This window comes from Ranitomeya variabilis, chromosome 1 (assembly GCF_051348905.1).
Source record: "Ranitomeya variabilis isolate aRanVar5 chromosome 1, aRanVar5.hap1, whole genome shotgun sequence".
Taxonomy (NCBI): Eukaryota; Metazoa; Chordata; class Amphibia; order Anura; family Dendrobatidae; genus Ranitomeya; species Ranitomeya variabilis.
The window spans coordinates 916,334,382-916,357,171 of NC_135232.1; the positions used below are offsets into that span (position 1 = coordinate 916,334,382).

Below are 22,790 nucleotides of genomic sequence, written 5' to 3' on the forward strand. Positions count from 1 at the left end.
AATAAACTTCTTGAATGTGGTTTTGAGCACCTTGAGGGGTGCAGTTTTTAGAATGGTGTCACACTTGAGTATTTTCTATCATATAGACCCCTCAAAATGACTTCAAATGAGATGTGGTCCCTAAAAAAAAATGGTGTTGTAAAAATGAGAAATTGCTGGTCAACTTTTAACCCTTATAACTCCGTCACAAAAAAAAATTTTGGTTCCAAAATTGTACTGATGTAAAGTAGACATGTGGGAAATGTTACTTATTAAGTATTTTGCGTGACATATGTCTGTGATTTAAGGGCATAAAAATTCAAAGTTGGAAAATTGCAAAATTTTCAAAATTTTCGCCAAATTTCCATTTTTTTCACAAATAAACGCAAGTTATATCGAATAAATTTTACCACTAACATGAAGTACAATATGTCACAGGAAAACAATGTCAGAATCGCCAAGATCCGTCAAAGCGTTCCAGAGTTATAGCCTCATAAAGGGACAGTGGTCAGAATTGTAAAAATTGGCCCGGTCATTAACGTGCAAACCACCCTTGGGGGTGAAGGGGTTAAAGGGAACCCGACATCAGAAATAACGCTATTAACCTGCTTATATGGGGTTAATCTGCAGGTTAATAGCATTATTATGCTGCCCGGCGCCTGCACACAGGTGAATGCAGCGGGAAGAAAATGATCTTTATTCTCCTCATCAGCATTCGCTTTCATTCATGGGGTGGCATCGGTGCTGGTTCAGACACGGAGAGCGGCGGCGGTAGCCGTGCCCCCGGCCATGACTGACAGCCGACCACAATGCAGAGCGAGTGTTAGTCAGAGCCAGGGGTGCAGTTACAGCCACCGCTATGTATAGTCAGACTGACTGACCAGCGCCGGTATCGCCCCCATGACTGAAATCAAAATGCTGCTGGGGAAAATAAAGTTAATTTTCTCCCCACTGCATTTGGCTTAGTGCAGGTGCCAGGCAGCATAGTAATGCTGTTATCCTGCAGGTTAACCCCATATCTGCAGGTTAATAGCGTTATTTCTTGTGACAGATTTAGTCATCTTGTTCCTAGAAAGATCCAGCCATCAAACGGTTTATAAGATAAGAAATATAGTATCTCTTCTACACGGACAGAAGAAGGCCCCTGTGCAAGAACAGTATATGGGCCCTTTGCAGTCCATTTGCTCATCATAATACACAATTCCACCTACTTTGGAAGTGGAACTTGGTCCCCTTACCTCTTGGGTCCCTTTGTGGCTGCACGGGTTGTACCAGTGATATGTCCACCCCTACTCTTGAAGCCATAAATATGTACAAAGCGTCTTATCAGAAACTACAAAACTTTTGGTGGGAGCAACACTCCATGTAGCCCTGATTATGCTTCAGAAGAGCCTTAAGTTTTTTTTTTTAATCCATAAATTCACACTGCTAATACCAGGGGTCTCAAACTCGTCGGTATATGGGCCGCACATAGAAAAAAATGTAATTTGACTGGCCACATTCTTAGCAGATGACATGAGATGACATTTTTAGTGATACCATTATTTTCTATACACCTTTTTGATCGCTTTTTTTAAAATTGTTTTGAATGGCATTGATTGCATGGTTATGGTACAGTTTCATACAGCTTGGATCACTACAGAAGCTGCAATAACAAATGTGCACTTTTTTTGTTTACTTTAGTTTGTACATAAAACATCATTTTTAGTGGCAAAATGTTTTGTCATACTCTATTATAAATCTTTTTTTTTTTTTTTTATACTTTTTCTTAAACTTTTTTTACATTTCTTTTTTCCTTTGTCTGTCCCCCCCCAATTGGCATCATACAATAAAATTGTGTTACAATTAGCACCGTATTCTGGCCAACATCTTGTAGCAATGTCCCTCATTCTGGTCCCCATCTTGTAGTCATGTCCCCATCATGGTCCTCATGTTGTAGTTATGTCTGTATTCTATAGTAATATCCCAATTTTGGTCCCCATATTGCAGTAATGTCTCTACCCTGTAGTAATGTCCCCCATCCTTGTCCTGATATAGCAGCCATGTCCCCCATCCTGGTCACCGTATAGCAGCCATGTCTCCCATCCTGGTCCCCATATGGTAGCCATGTCCCCCAGCATGGTCCCCATATAGCAGCCATGTCTCCCATCCTTGTCCCCATATAGCAGCCATGTCCCCCAGCCTCGTTCCCATATAGCAGTCATGATCCCCTTTGTGCCTCTCTTTTTACATTAAACATTAAAAAAATTATTTTACCTGTCCTCCGCTCCCTAAGCCAACAGGTTGCGCTTCTTCAACAGCCAGAACAGCACATGGCAGTGATGTCATACACTGCTGGCCTGGCACGTCATCAGTTTCTGGCCTCTGATTGCCCGGTGGCTGGTTTTGGCATTGCAGGGCAGAGAGCTGGTCTCTACGGCACAGTAACCCCCGAAATGCTGCGATCGAACGTGATCACAGCATTCCGGAAGCCGACAGAAGGCTAACAGCCCCTCTGCCTTTGGATCGGAGACCATGGTAACCCAATTGGCTCTTTGCACTTGCCCTGTAGCAGTGGCAAGTGGGTATTCATATTTGTGGGGTTGATGTTACCTTTTTATTGTCAGATGACATCAAGCCCACGGCTTAGTAATGAAGAAACGTCTAAAAGACACCTATCCATTAGTACGCCTTTAGTTACATGCTAAATAAAGACACAGCCAGAATAAAGTCTTTTATTAGAAATAAAACAAAACCACTTTTCCACTTTTATTTAAAAATAAAAAAACACAGTTACTCGCCTAACGCCTAAATCCACCGAAGCCCTAGTTCTCCTGTAATAAAACAAAAATGGGAAACAACCATATCCCTCACCTGTCCGTCTTTGTATCCCACGTCGTAATCCATGTCTGGGAATAAATAGTTTTCAACCTGGACGGTGCCAAGATGTGACCGTCCACACTGAGATTCCACACCGTTTTTTCATTAATTTATTTATAACGCAGGCGGCGGCTGATGAATACGCCCGTCAGCCGCTCCTGCTGTGTCACTGTTATAAGCGGCAACAGGGTAAGGCTGATGGGATAAATAGTCCCATCAGCCATCACCTGCTGTCTCTTTTATCACTTAAATATAACTCATCATTGTAAGAGCCGTGTTCAGCACCTGACGCTGGGGAACAGCGCTTACTGTAACGCTTCTTCCCATCGCCGATGCGTGTCACACGGATTATATCCATGTGTGTTATGTGTATGCACATGTGCGGGATGTTTTGCGGCCAGTGCTAACATTAAAAAACAGACATGTTAGCGTGTTTTGCCCACAGACACACTAATGTGCACAGACCCATTCACTTGAATGTGTTTACGTGGGTACGTTTCTCTGGTACTTGTGAAAACTGTCACCACACGTACTGGAGACATGGACGTGTGAAAGAGGACTAAATCTGGTATCTCTGTAATCGCACCGACCTGAAGAATAAAGTCACCTAATCACTAATACCGCATGAGGAATGGTGTAAAAAATAAATGAAACCAATTCTTCACATGCTGTTTTTTTTTCATTCTGCCTCCCAAAGATCGCAGTAAGGCTTGGCACACATTTATCCTGCGCTGAGTGATACACTGAGGTTTCTATGTAAATCTCTGAAATACGTGACTCAGACAGAACCCCCGGCAGAAGATGCCTTATAGTGAGGCAGATGGAGGCACTGTGGATGCTATATGACCTGTTATCCGGCAGTGTCCGTATTTTTAGGATTGTGCACTTCTGAAAAGGACACGGCGTATGGGGGATCAGCGTTCTCGGGACAAATTGCACGACAGCTTTTAGTGTCTAATTTATCCTGTTACCCTTGGGAAAATAAGAAAATAAATAGTTGTGAAGTACCTGAAGGGTTAATACATTTCTTGAATGTGGTTTTGAGCACCTTGAGAGGTGCAGTTTTTAGAATAGTGTCACTCTTGGATATCTTCTATCATACAGACCCCTTAAAGTGACTTCAAATGTGATATGGTCCCTAAAAAAAATGGTGTTGGAAAATTGAGAAATCGCTGGTCAACTTTTAACCCTTATAACTTTGTAACAAAAAAAAAAATGTTGGTTCCAAAATTGTGCTGATGTAGACATGTGGCGTCTTTCAACTTATTTCTAATCTCTACCACCCTCCTCAAATCCTTCAGAGAAGGAGATGGAGTTTTTGTTCTTCTCTTTTGAGTTGCTATGAAAGGTTTTTACCGTATATTTAAAGTTTGGCATTTTTTTCAATTTGGAACCCTCTTTAATACGATGACCCCTCGTTATTGCCTTATGAGCCTCCCACAGCATTGAATGAGAAGAAACCGAGCCCTCATTTAGGTGGAAAAAGTCAGACAAATGGTCAGGTAGAGTTTTCCTAATGTTGAGGTCCTTGACATGAAACTCATTCAGACGCCAGTGGCAGGCCCGAATTAATGGCTGAGAAGACTTCAGGCCCAACAGAATTGGGGCATGATCGGACCAAGTGATTTTTCCCATCTCCACCCTTTTCCAGTGTAGTTTTTAGCGTTCATAAAAGCACTAATAAATGATCTAGTGAAAAACCCATCTGCATTGATATCTGCTGTTTCTTATGAGGCCTGTGCCATAAGTTGTTTTCTTTCTAGTGCTTAGTTGAAAGCTAAAAGGGAAGTCATGTGATAATAATCATAGACTCGATAATCTCTGGAATTATGCAACCCCTTTGAAAATATAGCCATAGGACAACCACGTCTGTATGCAATATTCAGGGTGTACTCAGTTTTGCATGTGTAATTTAGTAGGATTAGGGATCTTAGAGTTTACATATGATTTCCCTGCAGTGTGTGTCTGGGAAGAAACTACAATTGCACGCACATCCGAGATTTGCTGTGGGTTTATTGTGGTATGTCATCCAGCCCGATGCATCTTATTAAGTTTTGTGTGGTCAGGTTTCAGCGCTGGAGTAATGTGGGAGGAGAGGCTTCTGATTATGAAAACAGCAGAAGGAAACAGGAAAATACATGCTCTTATTCCCTGTCTGCTTTTTATTATCGCCCAATGTAAAAAAATATTTCCAGCTAAATGATGACCCCAGAAGTGGTTTGTGCACGCACATTTTACTCCAGTGACTTCAGGCTTTGTTTGGAGAGCTTTGATCACTCATTTCCCGATTTGGACAAGGGAAACTGGATTTTAGAAACATAAATAGATGAGAATTTCTTTCCTGCGAGTTTAATAATAACACAATAGGAAGACATCTTTCTTGATGATTTACAGTTTCTATACAATTGTGCATATACATTCTTGGGCATGGAAGTAAATTGGTTATGAAGAAGTTGTCCCATTTCCCAGAATGATGGCATCTCTGACGTGTAGTCACTTTCTGATCGGTGAGGCTCTGACTTCTGGGCCATACACTGTTCCTGAAAATGAATGGGCTGCATTACCTTCACTATTAAATTTTCTGTACAGCAACTCTCCTGGCTATCTGCTGGGAAGGGCAATGAACTGCAACATCTTTCGAGGGCATGGAGCCAGCATTTGAGTGCATGGAGACATCCTTCAGTTCCTGACATAGCCTGGGTCTGAAGTAGCAATGCGCAACAGAAGCTTTGAGTTCTGAAAATACAGAAGCTAGATGGTTGGGTTAGTATTGTGACTTCTTCAGTCTTTCCGTATACAGCAGTTCTCTAAGATGCACGTTATTCCAGGAACTGCAGCGCAAGTGGTTGAAAGTGCAACTATGGATCGGAAACTGTTGAAGGGAACTCTTCACTTAACCAGCTCATTTTTCTGAGGACTGGTAGTAGTCCCAGAAGTTGGTCACCTATGTACAAGAAAGTGATGGTATATTATGAAAAATCTCGTATACCTGTCATTTCCAAAATAAGCTATAATGTGTGTGCATGAGGAATAATGCAATATATAACTTGTATGCTGCATTTTTGGTGTACATAAACATCTGCCTAAACTTTACTTTTATTATTTTAATTAAAAAGAAAATATCCCAACAAAACAAATGTGAATGGGCACTAAAATAGTATTCCCCACATATTCAGGAGAAATTGCACAACAAATTATATGGTGCAATTTCTCCTGTTACCCTTGTAAAAATGCAAAATTTGGGGTAAAAAAAAAACATTTTTTGGCGGGGAAAATGTTTTTTTTTTTACATGGCTCAACGTTATAAACTTCTGTGATGCACCTGAGGGGTCTAGTTTCGAAAATTGTCACTTGTGGGCGATTTGGGCACATCAGGGGCTCTCTAAACGCCCGCATTCCAGCAAATTTTACATTCAGTAAATCAAATGGCGCTTCTTCCTTTCCCAGCTGTGCTGTGTGCCCAAACAGTGGTTTTTACTACATACGGGGCATCGGTATGCCCAGGAGAAATGGCACAACAAATCTTGGGTTCCTTTTTTTCTTGTTACCCTTTCAAAAATAAAAGAATTTGGGTCTAAAGTAAAATTTTTGACAATTTAAATGTTTATTTTTTCCTTCCTCATTCCCAAAATTCCCGTGAAGCACCTGAAGATTTAATAAACTTCTTGAATGTGGTTTTGAGCACCTTGAAGGGTGCAGTTTTTACAATAACTTCCTAAATAAAATTGTTTAAAATATTGTGCTCATGTGAAGTAGACATGCGTTAAATGTTATTTCTTAACTGTTTTGTGTGATATAACTCTCTGATTTGAGGGCATAAAAATAAGTTTGAAAATAGCAAAATTTTGTAAATTTCATGTAAATTTTGTAAAGTTATATCAAAGAAATTTTACCACTTTCATGAAGTACAATATGTCACGAAAAAACAGAATCAGTGAAGCGTTCCAGAGCTATCACCTCATAAAGTGACAGTGTAAAATTGGCCTGGTCATTAATGTTCAAACAGGCTTAAGGGATGAAAAAGCATATTTTATTATAAGGCTGCGTTCACATCAGTGCGTGAGGCTCCGATCAGAGCTTCCGTTATAGATTCAGTCACATCTGAGGAAAAAATAGCGCTTGTTTTGTATTTTTCCCCCAGCAAATTAGCTGGCATTTTGAAGGAACTCCACTAACCAGCTCAGTTAGGTCCTTGGGTGGTATCTGATGTTTGTTGTGTTCCCGATCCATCACCACTTTAATTCTGTTTTTCTGCTTCTATGACAGAACGGAAAATAGACATCACAGCGCAGATGTAAACCTAACCTAATATGATTAAACTAGTTTGGTTACTTTTGCTAATTATTTGCACCCATCTGGTGAATACGATGGCCTGTGTAGCGTTAGAACTTGTCTGCCATTGCCATTGGGCTTCTTCAAATAATTAGCTTAAAAATCTGATCTGCGGTCACAATAGGGAAGATATTTGCAGCATTTCCTTTGCCTGAAGCCTGTTGCTCTCTCTTTCTTCTCCAGCTGGCCTCCTGGAATGTTTTTATTGATATTGTACCGTATCCTGTTCATTATGAATGTGCCACATTACAGGAAGTCTGTATTGCAAATATTTGTGATTCTGTAGCAGAGCCCGGGGAGTGAAGGCAGGTGTTCATGCCCTTTTATAGCTCTCGAGCCTTTCTGCGTAGGCACCAGATGCTGCATGGTGCCGTTTTATGTCAGGTTAAGCATATCGGGACTCATTAACAGGATTTAGGAAGTGATGTCCTGTAACCATTCACAACACTTTTTAGTTGCATTTGACTCAAGACCATAACTGGGCACTGAGTTTTCGGAGCTTATCCTACGTCTTCATGAAAGCAAACATTAACAGACGCATATCACTTTCTTTCCCTAAGTAGTTTCTGTGCTAACTTAAAGAACCTATCAGACCGATTTTGCAATGTAAAGTCAAGACATGGCTGTAATATTGATTACATTGCTACATTTGGTGAAGAAATCTGCGTTTTTGTCTTCTGTAATCACCATTTGAAGTTTCCTCCTAATTAGATTTCGGTGCATCGGGGCCGGACTGTGCGCTGGGTAGTCTCCTCCCTGTCTGTGATTCCCTGACCCCTCTGCCTGCCTATACAATTGCTTAATTTGTTGGATCTTTCACTTTGATGCAGGCTCGTAAGCTGAGCATGAATCCTTCCCGGCTGATGGCTGAGTTATTCAGCCATAACCTGCCTCCAACAGCCACGGGTGAAATGGAGCTCTGCCCTCCGTTGTTAACATGATAAATGCTGCTGTCAGTCACTGCATTTAACACTCACCAATGTCCGTGAAGACCTCTGTGCTTGTCCTGTGATTCTCCTGGTAAAGCCAGCTTTTAGCTGGCATTCATAGGAAATTGGGATTTTTACTATAAACTACATGTACTACATGTAGTACAAGCGATTGCATAATTGCAGCTTCAAGTCCCCTAAGTGGACTAACAAGTGCAAAATTAATTAAAAAAAATTTAAATCTGAAAAAAATGCAAAATAGAGCTCAAATCAATCCCCTTTTCCCCTAATAAAAATAAACAATTTAAAAAATAGTATCAGTATCGCTCCATTCATAAAAGTCCTGTCAATATATAAAATAAATTAATCCAATCTGTTAAAAGTGTAACAAGAAAATAAATCAAAACCCCAGAAGCATGTTTATTTTTTTGTCCACTGCAACATTTCCATATAATAGGCGATCAAAACATTGTCTCTACCCCAAAATGGTATCAATGAAAATATCAGCTCAGGGCACAAAAGACAAGCCCTCACGCAGCCCCATATCCCGAAAATTGTAAATGTTACTGGTCTTTGAAATGGCAACAAAAGCATATTTTATTAATTTTTAAATTTTTTTTTTTAACTTTTACAAATTTTCTGAATTATTTTCATCACTTAAATGAAAAAAACTATTTGTTTGGTGACTGCGTAATCGTACCAACCTAAAGAATCCTATTGCTAGGTCAGTTTTGCCACATAGTGAATATGATGAATAAAAATCCCCCAAAAGCAATTGTGGATTTGCACTTTTCTTTGCAATTTCAGCGCACTAAGATTTTTTTTTCCCGGATTTCTACTGAATTACATGATAAAATGAATAGTGTCATTGAAAAGTACAACTCCTTCCGTGAAAAAATCATTCATACGGCTATGTGAACAGAAAATTAAAAAAATGTTATGACTCTTGGAGAAGATGAGGAAAATGGAAAATAGGGCTGTCATGGCGGGTGTTAATCTAATAAATATTACATTTAATTAGATTGAATGATAGCAGAGTGTATACAGTCCATCACCAGTCAAAACCCCTTCAAGCCAAATTGTTGATGTTGCTGTGGGGACAATAAAACATTGTCCTTCTCACATGGTTACCACCTAACGTACCTGGTGGTTTGGATTGGTGCAAACGATAATGGAGATGGATAGTGAATGAAAACAGAGCTAAAATTTAAATAAACGCTGCCACCAAAACCATTTCTCCCTAAATTTTCTAAACATCTAGATGCATGAAAATATGTATTAATGTCTGTGTTTCTTGGTTTACCTTGGTTTACCGTGTGTATCTGTTCTCCTTTTGGTTAACGTGAGTAGTTCTTATTTTTTTCTGAGACACAGGGATTGCTGTGTGGGACAGTGCATCTTCCACCAATGTAAGCCTATGATGCCTCAGAACAATGCTCCATAGACCTATAGGGTGAAAACGACTTTCGTTTCACAGATAAACCCTTGTCATCCGGCTACTCTTATTTGAAATCGCGTAATTCCACTTTGCATCCATTCCTGTTCAACCCTTACTCTCTTCCCTCTCTCTTTTGTCCACTTTCGCTCCCCCCTTTGTTGCAGCATTGCCTGGGAAACAGTGGTGCAGTTCATGCAGGCTCGGACTGGCCCACCGGAGAACCGGAGGTTTCTCCGGTGGGCCCAGGCACTGACACCTGCTGGCATACCGGCCAGCAGCTGCCTAGGGCCCCCACTGCTCCAGGGGCCCCCAGCCAGTGGCTATGGGACCCCTGAGTCAAGGGGGCCCGCCCTGTGCCAGTAGCAGCAGCTGGAGACAGGATCCTGTCCCCGCTTCTATAGCAAAATTAATATTCACGCTTCCCCACGCCCCTATGGGCGTGGAGAGGTGTGAATACCATTTCTCTTTAATAGCGGGCAGCTTTAGCCACAGGCTGCAGCTAACACTGCCCACATGCAAAGCCCCACCACCACACGCACGCACGCACGCACACACACCGCACCGCACACATACACAGCACCGCACCACACCGCACACATAACAGGCACACAGGCTCACACAGAGCAGCTCACCTCCCGGCGTCCTGCTTCCTGTCTGAGACAGCCCAGCTGGATGACGTCATCATCCAGCGTGCTGTCTCAGTCAGAAAGCTTCCAGTGAGGAAGAGGCTGCTGCTGCGGGGAGGTGAGCTGTGCTGTGTGTGTGTGCCTGCCTGTGTGTATGAGAGTGTGTGTATGAGAGTGTGTGTATGAGAGTGTGTGTGTGAGAGTGTGTGAGAGTGTGTGTGAGAGTGTGTGAGAGTGTGTGAGAGTGTGTGAGAGTGTGTGAGAGTGTGTGAGAGTGTGTGAGAGTGTGTGAGAGTGTGTGAGAGTGTGAGAGAGAGAGTGTGTGTGAGAGAGAGAGTGTGTGAGTGAGAGAGTGTGTGAGTGAGAGAGTGTGTGAGTGAGAGAGTGTGTGAGTGAGAGAGTGTGTGAGTGAGAGAGTGTGTGAGTGAGAGAGTGTGTGAGTGAGAGAGTGTGTGAGTGAGAGTGTGTGTGTGTGAGTGTGTGTGATGAGCTGCTGCGGTGGGGTGAGGTGGGACGCTGAACCGGCTACAGGTAGATATGGTGACTGCTGGTATATGTCATATGTTTGGTATTTATATAGTATTGGTTGCACTATATATGCTTAGGCAATAGTTAGTGTTAAATACCCTTAAGATATACAGCGCTACTTGCTCCATACTGCAGGATGTGCTCTTTAGCATAATATATGTGGTGGTTCCCCACCTCTTGTTTAGGTGCTTGTGCACTATGGCATTGGATATGTGTTTCCACTAATAAAGCCTTGTTTTATTTATACTTTGGATCTCTTCGTGTTCTTCGGCTGCCTAGTTTGGTAGATCGAAGTGTTGTGAGTATATGGTTTGGAAGTGCCAGTTACATAGTGAGGACAATTGTTTAAATTTAAGGTGAGGTGTGTGTGGTGGTGAAGGACAATGATATTGGTGGGGGGAGACAATGATGAAGGTGATGGGCAATGATGGTGGTGGGGAGAGACAATGATGGAGGTGATGGACAATGAGGGTGGTGGGGGAGACAATGATGGAGGTGATGGGCAACGATGGTGGTGGTGGAGAGACAATGATGGAGATGATGGGCAATGATGGTGGTGGGGGAGACAATGATGGAGGTGATGGGCAATGATGATTGTGGGGGAGGCAATGATGGAGGTGATGGGCAATGATGGAGGTGATAGGCAATGATGGGGGAGGCAATGATGGAGGTGATAGGCAATGATGATGGGGAGGCAATGATGGAGGTGATAGGCAATGATGGTGGTGGGGGAGGCAATGATGGAGGTGATGGGCAATGATGGAGGTGATGGGCAATGATGGAGGTGATGGGCAATGATGGTGGTGGGTGGAGGCAATGATGGGGGTGATTGGCAATGGTGGTGGTGAAAGGCAATGATTAAGGTGATGGGCAATGATGGTGGTGGGGAGAGACAATGATGGAGGTGATGGACAATGATGGTGGTGGGGGAGACAATGATGGAGGTGATGGGCAATGATGGTGGTGGTGGAGAGACAATGATGGAGATGATGGGCAATGATGGTGGTGGGGAGACAATGATGGAGGTGATGGGCAATGATGATGGTGGGGGAGGCAATGATGGAGGTGATGGGCAATGATGGAGGTGATAGGCAATGATGGGGGAGGCAATGATGGAGGTGATAGGCAATGATGATGGGGAGGCAATGATGGAGGTGATGGGCAATGATGGTGGTGGGGGAGGCAATGATGGAGGTGGTGGGCAATGATGGAGGTGATGGGCAATGATGGTGGTGGGTGGAGGCAATGATGGGGGTGATTGGCAATGGTGGTGGTGAAAGGCAATGATGGAGGTGATGAAATGGGCAATGATGGTGGTGGGGGGAGGCAATGATGGAGGTGATGATGGAGGTGATGAAGGAGGTGATGAAATGGACAATGATGGTAGGGGAAGAGGCAATGATGCAGGTGGTGGAATGGGCAGTGATGGAGGGGGAGAAGGCAATGATGGAGGTGGTGATGAGGACAATGATGGAGGTGGAGAGGGGCTGCATTATACTTTATGAGGGGGCTACATTATATTCTGTGGGGGGACTGCATTATTCTCAGGGTACTACATTATATTATGGGGGGCTACATCATACTATATGAGGGGGCTACAGTATACTCTATGGGGGGCTGCATTATATTCTGTGGTGGGGCTGCATTCTCTCAAGGGACTACATTATATTCTGTGGTGGGCTGCATTATATTATATGAGGGGGGCTGCATTATACCCTATGAGGGTGCTACATTATATTCTATGGTGGGGTCTGCGTTATACCTGAGGGGTTTGCATTATATTTTGTGGGGTGCTGCATTATATTCTATGAGACGGGGCTGCATTATATTTTATGAGGGGGTTACATTATATTCTGTGAGGGGTCTACCCCAACCCTTGCTACATAATTAAGACGTGAACTACCTTATATTATACCCTGATATCAGCGCTTTTTACCGCACAATTGGTGGTCTTGTATCTATTTCTATGTTGCTACATAGTGGGCCCCAAGAATGATTTTTTCTGTTGGGCCCAAGGTGCTCCAGTCCGACGCTGAGTTCATGCTGTTCCCAGGCGCCGGGTGCTGAAGTCAGCTCTCATAATTGTCGCCTGGTCTCCCTGTGATCAGCACGACCAGGCGACAATGATGAGAGCTGTACTCAGCACCAGCTGTGTACATCATGTGTAAAATAAATAATTTGAAAAAACAAAATGGCTTGAGCTAGTGTGTAAGTTTCAGAACCAGCAGAGGGAAAACCTACCGCTGGGGGCTGATGTTCGTAATCTGAGAAAGGGGACAATATTCCAAAAGGTTCCCATGCTATTAATATCAGCTCACAGCTTGCTTTGCATTTACTGGTTAGTTTACGGTTTGCACCAAAAAAAATGACTTGGGAGGAGTCCTCTTATAATTTCTAGCTCGAAAGGCCCAACAGACAGTTATGGGCTGATATTAACCCCTTCCCGACATTTGACGTACTATCCCGTCGAGGTGGGGTGGGCCCGTATGACCGCCGACGGGATAGTACGTCATCACCGATCAGCGGCGCTCACGGGGGGAGCGCGGCCGATCGCGGCCGGGTGTCAGCTGCATATCGCAGCTGACATCCGGCACTATGTGCCAGGAGCGGTCACGGACCGCCCCCGGCACATTAACCCCCGGCACACCGCGATCAAACATGATCGCAGTGTACCGGCGGTATAGGGAAGCATCGCGCAGGGAGGGGGCTCCCTGCGGGCTTCCCTGAGACCCCCGGAGCAACGCGATGTGATCGCGTTGCTGCGAGGGTCTCCTACCTCCTTCCTGGCTGCAGGTCCCGGATCCAAGATGGCCGCGGCATCCGGGTCCTGCAGGGAAGGAGGTGGCTTACCGAGTGTCTGCTCAGAGCAGACACTTGGTAAGCCTGCAGCCCTGCACAGCAGATCGTCGATCTGGCAGAGTGCTGTGCACACTGCCAGATCAATGATCTGTGATGTCCCCCCCTGGGACAAAGTAAAAAAGTTAAAAAAATTTTTTTCCACATGTGTAAAAAAAAAAAAAAAAAAAATCCTAAATAAATAATAAAAAAAAATAATATATTATTCCCATAAATACATTTCTTTATCTAAATAAAAAAAACAAAACAATAAAAGTACACATATTTAGTATCGCCGCGTCCGTAACGACCCAACCTATAAAACTGCCCCACTAGTTAACCCCTTCAGTAAACACCGTAAGAAAAAAAAAAAAAAAACGAGGCAAAAAACAACGCTTTATTACCATACCGCCGAACAAAAAGTGGAATAACACGCGATCAAAAAGACTGATATAAATATCCATGGTACCGCTGAAAACGTCATCTTGTCCCGCAAAAAACAAGCCGCCATACAACATTATCAGCAAAAAAATAAAAAAGTTATAGTCCTGAGAATAAAGCGATACGAAAATAATTATTTTTTCTATATTTTAGTTTTTATCGTATAAAAGCGCCAAAACATAAAAAAATGATATAAATGAGATATCGCTGTAATCGTACTGACCCGACGAATAGAACTGCTTTATCAATTTTACCAAACGCGGAATGGTATAAACGCCTCCCCCAAAAGAAATTCATGAATAGCTGGTTTTTGGTCATTCTGCCTCACAAAAATCGGAATAAAAAGCGATCAAAAACGGTCACGTGTCCGAAAATGTTACCAATAAAAACGTCAACTCGTCCCGCAAAAAACAAGACCTCACATGACTCTGTGGAGCAAAATGTGGAAAAATTATAGGTCTCAAAATGTGGAGACGCAAAAACTTTTTTGCTATAAAAAGCGTCGCTGGTTTCACACTTGCGTTTTTGTCTGCAGCGTTTTTTGCACAAAAAAACGCATGCGTTTTTTCCCTATATTTAACATTGAAAACGCATGCGGTTTTTTTGTACGCGTTTGGTCGCGTTTTCAAACGCATGCGTTTTTTTTCTGCATGCGTTCATTTTCAGAAATACAACCTGCAGTATTTTCTTGCGTTTTTAAGCACATGCGTTTGTTTGCGTTAAAAACGCATGCATTTAAACACACTGAAAAGCCACCCACCACCATCAAGGTGATAAAGGGATCCAAACCCTAACCCTAACTCTACCCCTAACCTCACCCCTAACCGTTTAATGAACATTTTCTGACAGTCATAGTGCCACGTATTTCAGTGCCACGTATTTCAGTGCCACGTATTTCAGTGCCACGTGTTTCAGTGCCACGTGTTTCAGTGCCACGTATTTCAGTGCCACGTATTTCAGTGCCACGTATCACATATTTCAGTGCCACGTATCACGTATTTCAGTGCCACGTATCACGTATTTCAGTGCCACATATTTTAGTACCACGTATTTCAGTGCCACGTATTTCAGTGCCACGTATTTCAGTGCCACGTATTTCAGTGCCACGTATTTCAGTGCCACGTATTTCAGTGCCACGTATCACGTATTTCAGTGCCACGTATTTCAGTGCCACGTATTTCAGTGCCACGTATTTCAGTGCCACGTATTTCAGTGCCACGTATCACGTATTTCAGTGCCACGTGTTTCAGTGCCACGTATTTAAGTGCCACGTATCACGTATTTCAGTGCCACGTATTTCAGTGCCACGTATTTCAGTGCCACGTATCACGTATTTCAGTGCCACGTATTTCAGTGCCACGTATTTCAGTGCCACGTATTTCAGTGCCACGTATTTCAGTGCCACGTATTTCAGTGCCACGTATCACATATTTCAGTGCCACGTATTTCAGTGCCACGTATTTCAGTGCCACGTATTTCAGTGCCACGTATTTCAGTGCCACGTATTTCAGTGCCACGTATTTCAGTGCCACGTATCACGTATTTCAGTGCCATGTGTTTCAGTGCCACGTATTTAAGTGCCACGTATCACGTATTTCAGTGCCACGTGTTTCAGTGCCACGTATTTCAGTGCCACGTATTTCAGTGCCACGTATTTCAGTCACGTTTAGGGTTAGGGTTAGGGGTAGGGTTAGGGTTAGGGCTAGGGTTGGAGGTAAAGTTAGGGTTGGGGCTAAAGTTAGGGTTGGGGCTAAAGTTAGGGTTAGGGTTTGGATTACATTTACGTTTGGATTAGGGTTGGGATTAGAATTATGGGTGTGTCAGGGCTAGGGGTGTGGTTAGGGTTACCGTTGGGATTAGGGTTAGGGGTGTGTTTGGGTTAGGGTTTCAGGTAGAATTGGGGAGTTTCCACTGTCCAGGCACATCAGGGGCTCTACAAGCGCGACATGGCGTCCAATCTCAATTCCAGCCAATTCTGCGTTGAAAAAGTAAAACAGTGCTCCTTCCCTTCCGAGCTCTCCCGTGCGCCCAAAAAGGGGTTTACCCCAACATATGTGTTATCAGCGTACTCGGGACAAATTGAACAACAACTTCTGGGGTCCAAGTTCTCTTGTTATCCTTAGGAAAATAAAAATTTGGGGGGCTAAAAATCATTTTTGTGGGAAAAAAAAGATGTTTTATTTTCACGGCTCTGCGTTATAAACTGTAGTGAAACACTTGGGGGTTCAAAGTTCTCACAACACATCTAGATAAGTTCCTTGGGAGGTCTAGTTTCCAATATGGGGTCACTTGTGGGGGGTTTGTACTGTTTGGGTACATCAGGGGCTCTGCAAATGCAACGTGACGCCTGCAGACCAATCCATTTAAGGCTGCATTCCAAATGGCGCTCCTTCCCTTCCGAGCTCTGTCATGCACCCAAACAGTGGTTCCCCCCCACATATGGGGTATCAGCGTACTCAGGACAAATTGGACAACAACTTTTGGGGTCTAATTTATCCTGTTACCCTTGTGAAAATACAAAACTGGGGGCTAAAAAATCATTTTTGTGAAAAAAAATAAAAATTATTTTCACGGCTCTGCGTTATAATCTGTAGTGAAACACTTGGGGGTTCAAAGCTCTCAAAACACATCTAGATAAGTTCCTTAGGGGGTCTACTTTCCAAAATGGTGTCACTTGTAGGGAGTTTCAATGTTTAGGCACATCAGGGGCTCTCCAAACGCAACATGGCGTCCCATCTCAATTCCAGTCAATTTTGCATTGAAAAGTCAAATGGCGCTCCTTCCCTTCCAAGCTCTGCCATGCGCCCAAACAATGGTTTACACCCACATATGGGGTATCAGCGTACTCAGGACAAATTGCACAACATTTTTTGGGGTCCAATTTCTTCTCTTACCCTTGGGAAAATAAAAAATTGGGGGCAAAAAGATCATTTTTGTGAAAAAATATGATTTTTTATTTTTACGGCTCTGCATTATAAACTTCTGTGAAGCACTTGGTGGGTCAAAGTGCTCACCACACATCTAGATAAGTTCCTTAGGGGGTCTACTTTCCAAAATGGTGTCACTTGTAGGGAGTTTCAATGTTTAGGCACATCAGGGGCTCTCCAAACGCAACATGGCGTCCCATCTCAATTCCAGTCAATTTTGCATTGAAAAGTCAAATGGCGCTCCTTCCCTTCCAAGCTCTGCCATGCGCCCAAACAATGGTTTACACCCACATATGGGGTATCAGCGTACTCAGGACAAATTGCACAACATTTTTTGGGGTCCAATTTCTTCTCTTACCCTTGGGAAAATAAAAAATTGGGGGCGAAAAGATCATTTTTGTGAAAAAATATGATTTTTTATTTTTACGGCTCTGCATTATAAACTTCTGTGAAGCACTTGGTGGGTCAAAGTGCTCACCACACATCAAGATAAGTTCCTTAGGGGGTCTACTTTCCAAAATGGTGTCACTTGTAGGGGGTTTCAGTGTTTAGGCACATCAGGGGCTCTCCAAACGCAACATGGCGTCCCATCTCAATTCCAGTCAATTTTGCATTGAAAAGTCAAATGGCGCTCCTTCCCTTCCAAGCTCTGCCATGCGCCCAAACAATGGTTTACACCCACATATGGGGTATCAGCGTACTCAGGACAAATTGCACAACATTTTTTGGGGTCCAATTTCTTCTCTTACCCTTGGGAAAATAAAAAATTGGGGGCAAAAAGATCATTTTTGTGAAAAAATATGATTTTTTAGTTTTACGGCTCCGCATTATAAACTTCTGTGAAGCACTTGGTGGGTCAAAGTGCTCACCACACATCTAGATAAGTTCCTTAGGGGGTCTACTTTCCAAAATGGTGTCACTTGTAGGGAGTTTCAATGTTTAGGCACATCAGGGGCTCTCCAAACGCAACATGGCGTCCCATCTCAATTCCAGTCAATTTTGCATTGAAAAGTCAAATGGCGCTCCTTCCCTTCCAAGCTCTGCCATGCGCCCAAACAATGGTTTACACCCACATATGGGGTATCATCGTACTCAGGACAAATTGCACAACATTTTTTGGGGTCCAATTTCTTCTCTTACCCTTGGGAAAATAAAAAATTGGGGGCAAAAAGATCATTTTTGTGAAAAAATATGATTTTTTATTTTTACGGCTCTGCATTATAAACTTCTGTGAAGCACTTGGTGGGTCAAAGTGCTCACCACACATCAAGATAAGTTCCTTAGGGGGTCTACTTTCCAAAATGGTGTCACTTGTAGGGGGTTTCAGTGTTTAGGCACATCAGGGGCTCTCCAAACGCAACATGGCGTCCCATCTCAATTCCAGTCAATTTTGCATTGAAAAGTCAAATGGCGCTCCTTTCCTTCCGAGCTCTGCCATACGCCCAAACAGTGGTTTACCCTCACATATGGGGTATCAGCGTACTCAGGACAAATTGTACAACAACTTTTGGGGTCCATTTTCTCCTGTTACCCTTGGTAAAATAAAACAAATTGGAGCTGAAATAAATTGTGTGTGAAAAAAAGTTAAATGCTCATTTTTATTTAAACATTCAAAAAATTCCTGTGAAACACCTGAAGGGTTAATAAACTTCTTGAATGTGGTTTTGAGCACCTTGAGGGGTGCAGTTTTTAGAATGGTGTCACACTTGAGTATTTTCTATCATATAGACCCCTCAAAATGACTTCAAATGAGATGTGGTCCCTAAAAAAAAATGGTGTTGTAAAAATGAGAAATTGCTGGTCAACTTTTAACCCTTATAACTCCGTCACAAAAAAAAATTTTGGTTCCAAAATTGTACTGATGTAAAGTAGACATGTGGGAAATGTTACTTATTAAGTATTTTGCGTGACATATGTCTGTGATTTAAGGGCATAAAAATTCAAAGTTGGAAAATTGCGAAATTTTCAAAATTTTCGCCAAATATTCGTTTTTTTCACAAATAAATGCAAGTTATATCGAATAAATTTTACCACTAACATGAAGTACAATATGTCACGAGAAAACAATGTCAGAATCGCCAAGATCCGTCAAAGCGTTCCAGAGTTATAGCCTCATAAAGGGACAGTGGTCAGAATTGTAAAAATTGGCCCGGTCATTAACGTGCAAACCACCCTTGGGGGTGAAGGGGTTAATAGCCTGGGAAGGGGCCGGGGATATTGTACCCTCAGGCTAAGAACATCAGTCCTCAGCCGCCCCAGAAATGTTGCATCCATAAGATGCGCCAAATCTGACTCTTAGCCTTGCTCTTCCCACTTGCCCTGGTGCGGTGGCAAGTGGGGTGATAGGGTTCGGATTGATGTCAGCTGTTTTGTGACATCAGCCCCAGGGGTTAGTAAAGGAGAAGCATCTATAAGACTCCTCTATTTCTAACCCAATAGTCATATTGTAAAAAATACACAGCCAAAAAATACACAGCCGGAATAAAGTCCTTTTAATTGAAAGATACAGACTCCTTTATTTGAAATAAACACATGCTACCCTCTTTTCCCATTTATTACTGTAAAGATTAAAGTGATATAACACTATATTACTCACCTGTCCGATGACAATCCATTTGTCCCACGAAGAAGTCTAGCTCTAGTACATCTTGATTGCATGGCTGAGCGGTGGCATGATGCGACCGCTCAGCCATGAATCCAGGTGATGCCGAGCTTGATACAGCTTCAGTAACAAGTGGTAACATCACAGAGGTTAACAGGTCACAGCCAACTGTTCCCACACTCAGTTCCGTGTGAGCCGGACGATGAACTGCAGTAACCTTCATGACGTCGTGGTGCTAGCGCATTCAGAAATGTCTGATCTATCAAAATATAAAAACAATTCGCCCAATTAGTAAAGATTGTAAATAGAAAAAATTAAAGAATGCCAAAATTGCGTTTTGGTCACCACAATTCCACAAAAAAATGCTGTAACAAGAGATGAAAAACCCATATCTATCCCAATATGGTACTAATTAAAATGTTGTCTCGTCCTGCAAAAAACAGCTCCATCAGACCAAAAATAAAAATGTTACAGGGCTCTGAAAATAGTGACACAACCCCCCCTAATTTTTTATTTTTTTTTTACAAACTTCTGATATTTTTTTCACCACCAAAATAATAAAACAAACTGGACATGTTTGCTGTCGCTGTAATCGTATTGATTAGGAGAATCGTATTGCATGGTCATTTTTAAGAGTTATGGCTCTGAGAAGACGGGGTGGAAAAAAACAGAAAAGCAAAAATTAGCTGCCGTGTGAAGGGGTAAATGCGGCAGCTATATGTAATTAACTTTTTCCACTCTGACAAATGAGAATGCAGCAAGTTTTTCATTATCACAGTATGCGTATTTTCCTGCAGAACTGAGTGATATTCTGTACAGTGCTGTCACCCCCTAAGAATCTATCAACCAATGAAATTTAAATTATATTTTTATTTGTATGATGAATTTAACCCCTTAACGACCGCCGATATGCCTTTTAATGGTGGCAGTTAGGGGTACTTTATTCCTCAGCGCCGCTTTTTACCGGTGCTGAGAAATAAGGGCATAGCGCCCCCCCCCCCCCCCCCCCCCCCCCCAGCATCAGAAAATCTCCTGGGTCTCGGTTGTGGTTAGGGGTGAGTTGGGGTTAGCGTTGGGATTAGGGCTGTGTTAGGGTTGGAGTTAGAATTGGGGGGTTTCTACTGTGTAGGTACATCAGGGAGTCTCCAAATGCGACATGGCGCCCGCCATTGATTCTAGCCAATTTTGCCTCCCTTCTGAGCCATACCATGCACCCAAAAATTGTCTTTCCCAGTGGGCTAAAGTTAGGGTTGGGCTAGGGTTATGGTTGTGGTTGGAATTACGGTTACGGTTTGGATTAGGGTTAGGGGTGTGTTTGGGTTAGGGTTGTGGTTAGGGTTAGGCTTGGGGTTAGGGGTGTGTTGGGGTTAGGGTTGGAGAACTGGGGATTTCCACTGTTTAGGTACGTCAGGGGGTCTCCAAATGTGACATGGCGCCACCATTGATTCCAGCCAATTTTGCGTTCAAAAAGTCAAAAGAGTTCTGCCATGCTCCCAAACAGTGGCTTTTCCCCACATATAGGGTATCGGTGTACTCAGGAGAAATTGCACAACAACTTTTGTGGTCCATTTTCTCCTGATACTCTTGTGAAAATAAAAAAAATTTGTTCCAAAGTAAATTTTTGGTGAAAAAAGTAAAATGTTCATATTTTCCTTCCGCATTGCTTTAGTTCTCGTGAAGCACCTGAAGGGTTAATTATCTTCTTGAATGTGGTTTTGCGCTCCTTGAGGGGTGCAGTTTTTAGAATGGTGTCACTTTTGGGTATTTTCTGGTATATTGACCCCCCAAACTCACTTTAAATGTGAGATGGTCCCTAAAAAAAAAATGGTTTTGTAAATTTTGTTGTAAAAATGAGAAATCCACTGGTCAACTTTTAACCATTATAACTTCCTAATTAAAAAAAAAATTGTCTCCAAAATTGTGCTGATGTGAAGTAGACATGTGGGAAATGTTATTTATTAACTGTTTTGTGCGATATGATTCTCTGATTTAAGGGCACAAAAATTAAAAGTTTGAAAATTGCAAAATTTTCAACATTTTTACCAAATTTCCATTTTTTTAAAAAAATAAACGCAAGTCATATTGAAGAAATTTTACCACTAACATGAAGTAAAATATGTCCCGAAAAAAGATTCTTAAAATCGGTAGGATCCGTTGAAGTGTTCCAGAGCTATAATCTCATAAAGTGACAGTGGTCAGAATTGTAAAAATTGCCTTGGTCATTAAGTTCAAAATTTTTGTTGGGCACTAAGGGGTTAAATAGTAATTTCTGTCTTTTGTTTGTTTGATTTTTTTTTTTTTAATAATATAATCCTTGACTCGTTTCCTTTACAGGCCTGAATGCTCTGCGGAGAAAACTAGAAGAAACGAACAACCCATCAGACAGTACAGTAGCTGGCTCTGTGGTGATGACTCTGACTGATTTCCTGCAGGCGATGAATGACGTCAGGCCCAGTGCCATGCGGGAGGTGGCGGTGGATGTGCCCAATGTAGGTAAACTTGTCGTCAGTGCATTAATTGTGAATGTTACTTTTCAGTCACAATACAGATACCTGTAGATACATAGTTTCATGTGCTTATATAATTATCAGACTGGTATTGGCGCTTATGTGCTTGAAGATCATGCTACAATACAGTCTTGGCCATAATGTTTGAGACTAAGGCTGAGTTCACATTACATTACTGGCGTCCGTTAGATGGACTACGTTACACCGCGGCATAACGCAGTGTAACGTAGTCCATTAACGCCGCTATTGAGTCCAATGTCGGATGCATCGCTAGCGCACGCCCACAATGGGTGTGCGCTAGCGATGTGCCGTCATTGAGTGACAGACCCTGGGACGCGGGCTGCAGCGTTTCCGGGTCCGTCACTGCTAGCGCAGATAGAGCATCTGCCAGCTCTATCTGCGCTAGCGATGTGACACATCGGCACTTGCATTAACAGCAGCCCGGTAACGCATGTGTTGAACGGGCTGCTGTTAAACGCAATGTGAACCTAGCCAAACAGAAGTTTTCGGTAGCACAGTTTGCTACTTCAGTGATTTAGATCTAGATGGTCAGTTGTTTCTATTATTACTGAAGTACAATAAGCATTTCATGAGTAGTTTTTAAACTTTTATTGTTAAATGTTTATTGTTATAAGACCCAATATTTACAGTCTTGAGCCTTGTTTTTCAAGACGTTTGCTCGTCGCCCTGACAGCTGGGTCTCAGATTCTGGGTCAAACCCTGCCTGAATGCACTCATTCTTGTCTAATCAGTGCTTGGAGTTTATCTCGATTTCTGTATTCTGTTT

At 42.6% G+C, this 22,790-nt stretch overlaps 1 protein-coding gene across 3 annotated transcripts in view; it reads left to right on the forward strand.

Annotated features, from left to right (window-relative positions):
• AFG2A (AAA ATPase AFG2A) overlaps positions 1 to 22,790 on the forward strand; it is a 701,600-nt gene that overhangs the window by 101,722 nt on the left and 577,088 nt on the right. For all 3 annotated transcript variants that reach the window (XM_077279095.1, XM_077279096.1, XM_077279097.1), the window contains exon 10: positions 21,831 to 21,985. In XM_077279095.1, coding sequence (XP_077135210.1) covers positions 21,831 to 21,985 — 155 coding nt within the window. The remainder of the gene's footprint in view (positions 1 to 21,830; positions 21,986 to 22,790) is intronic.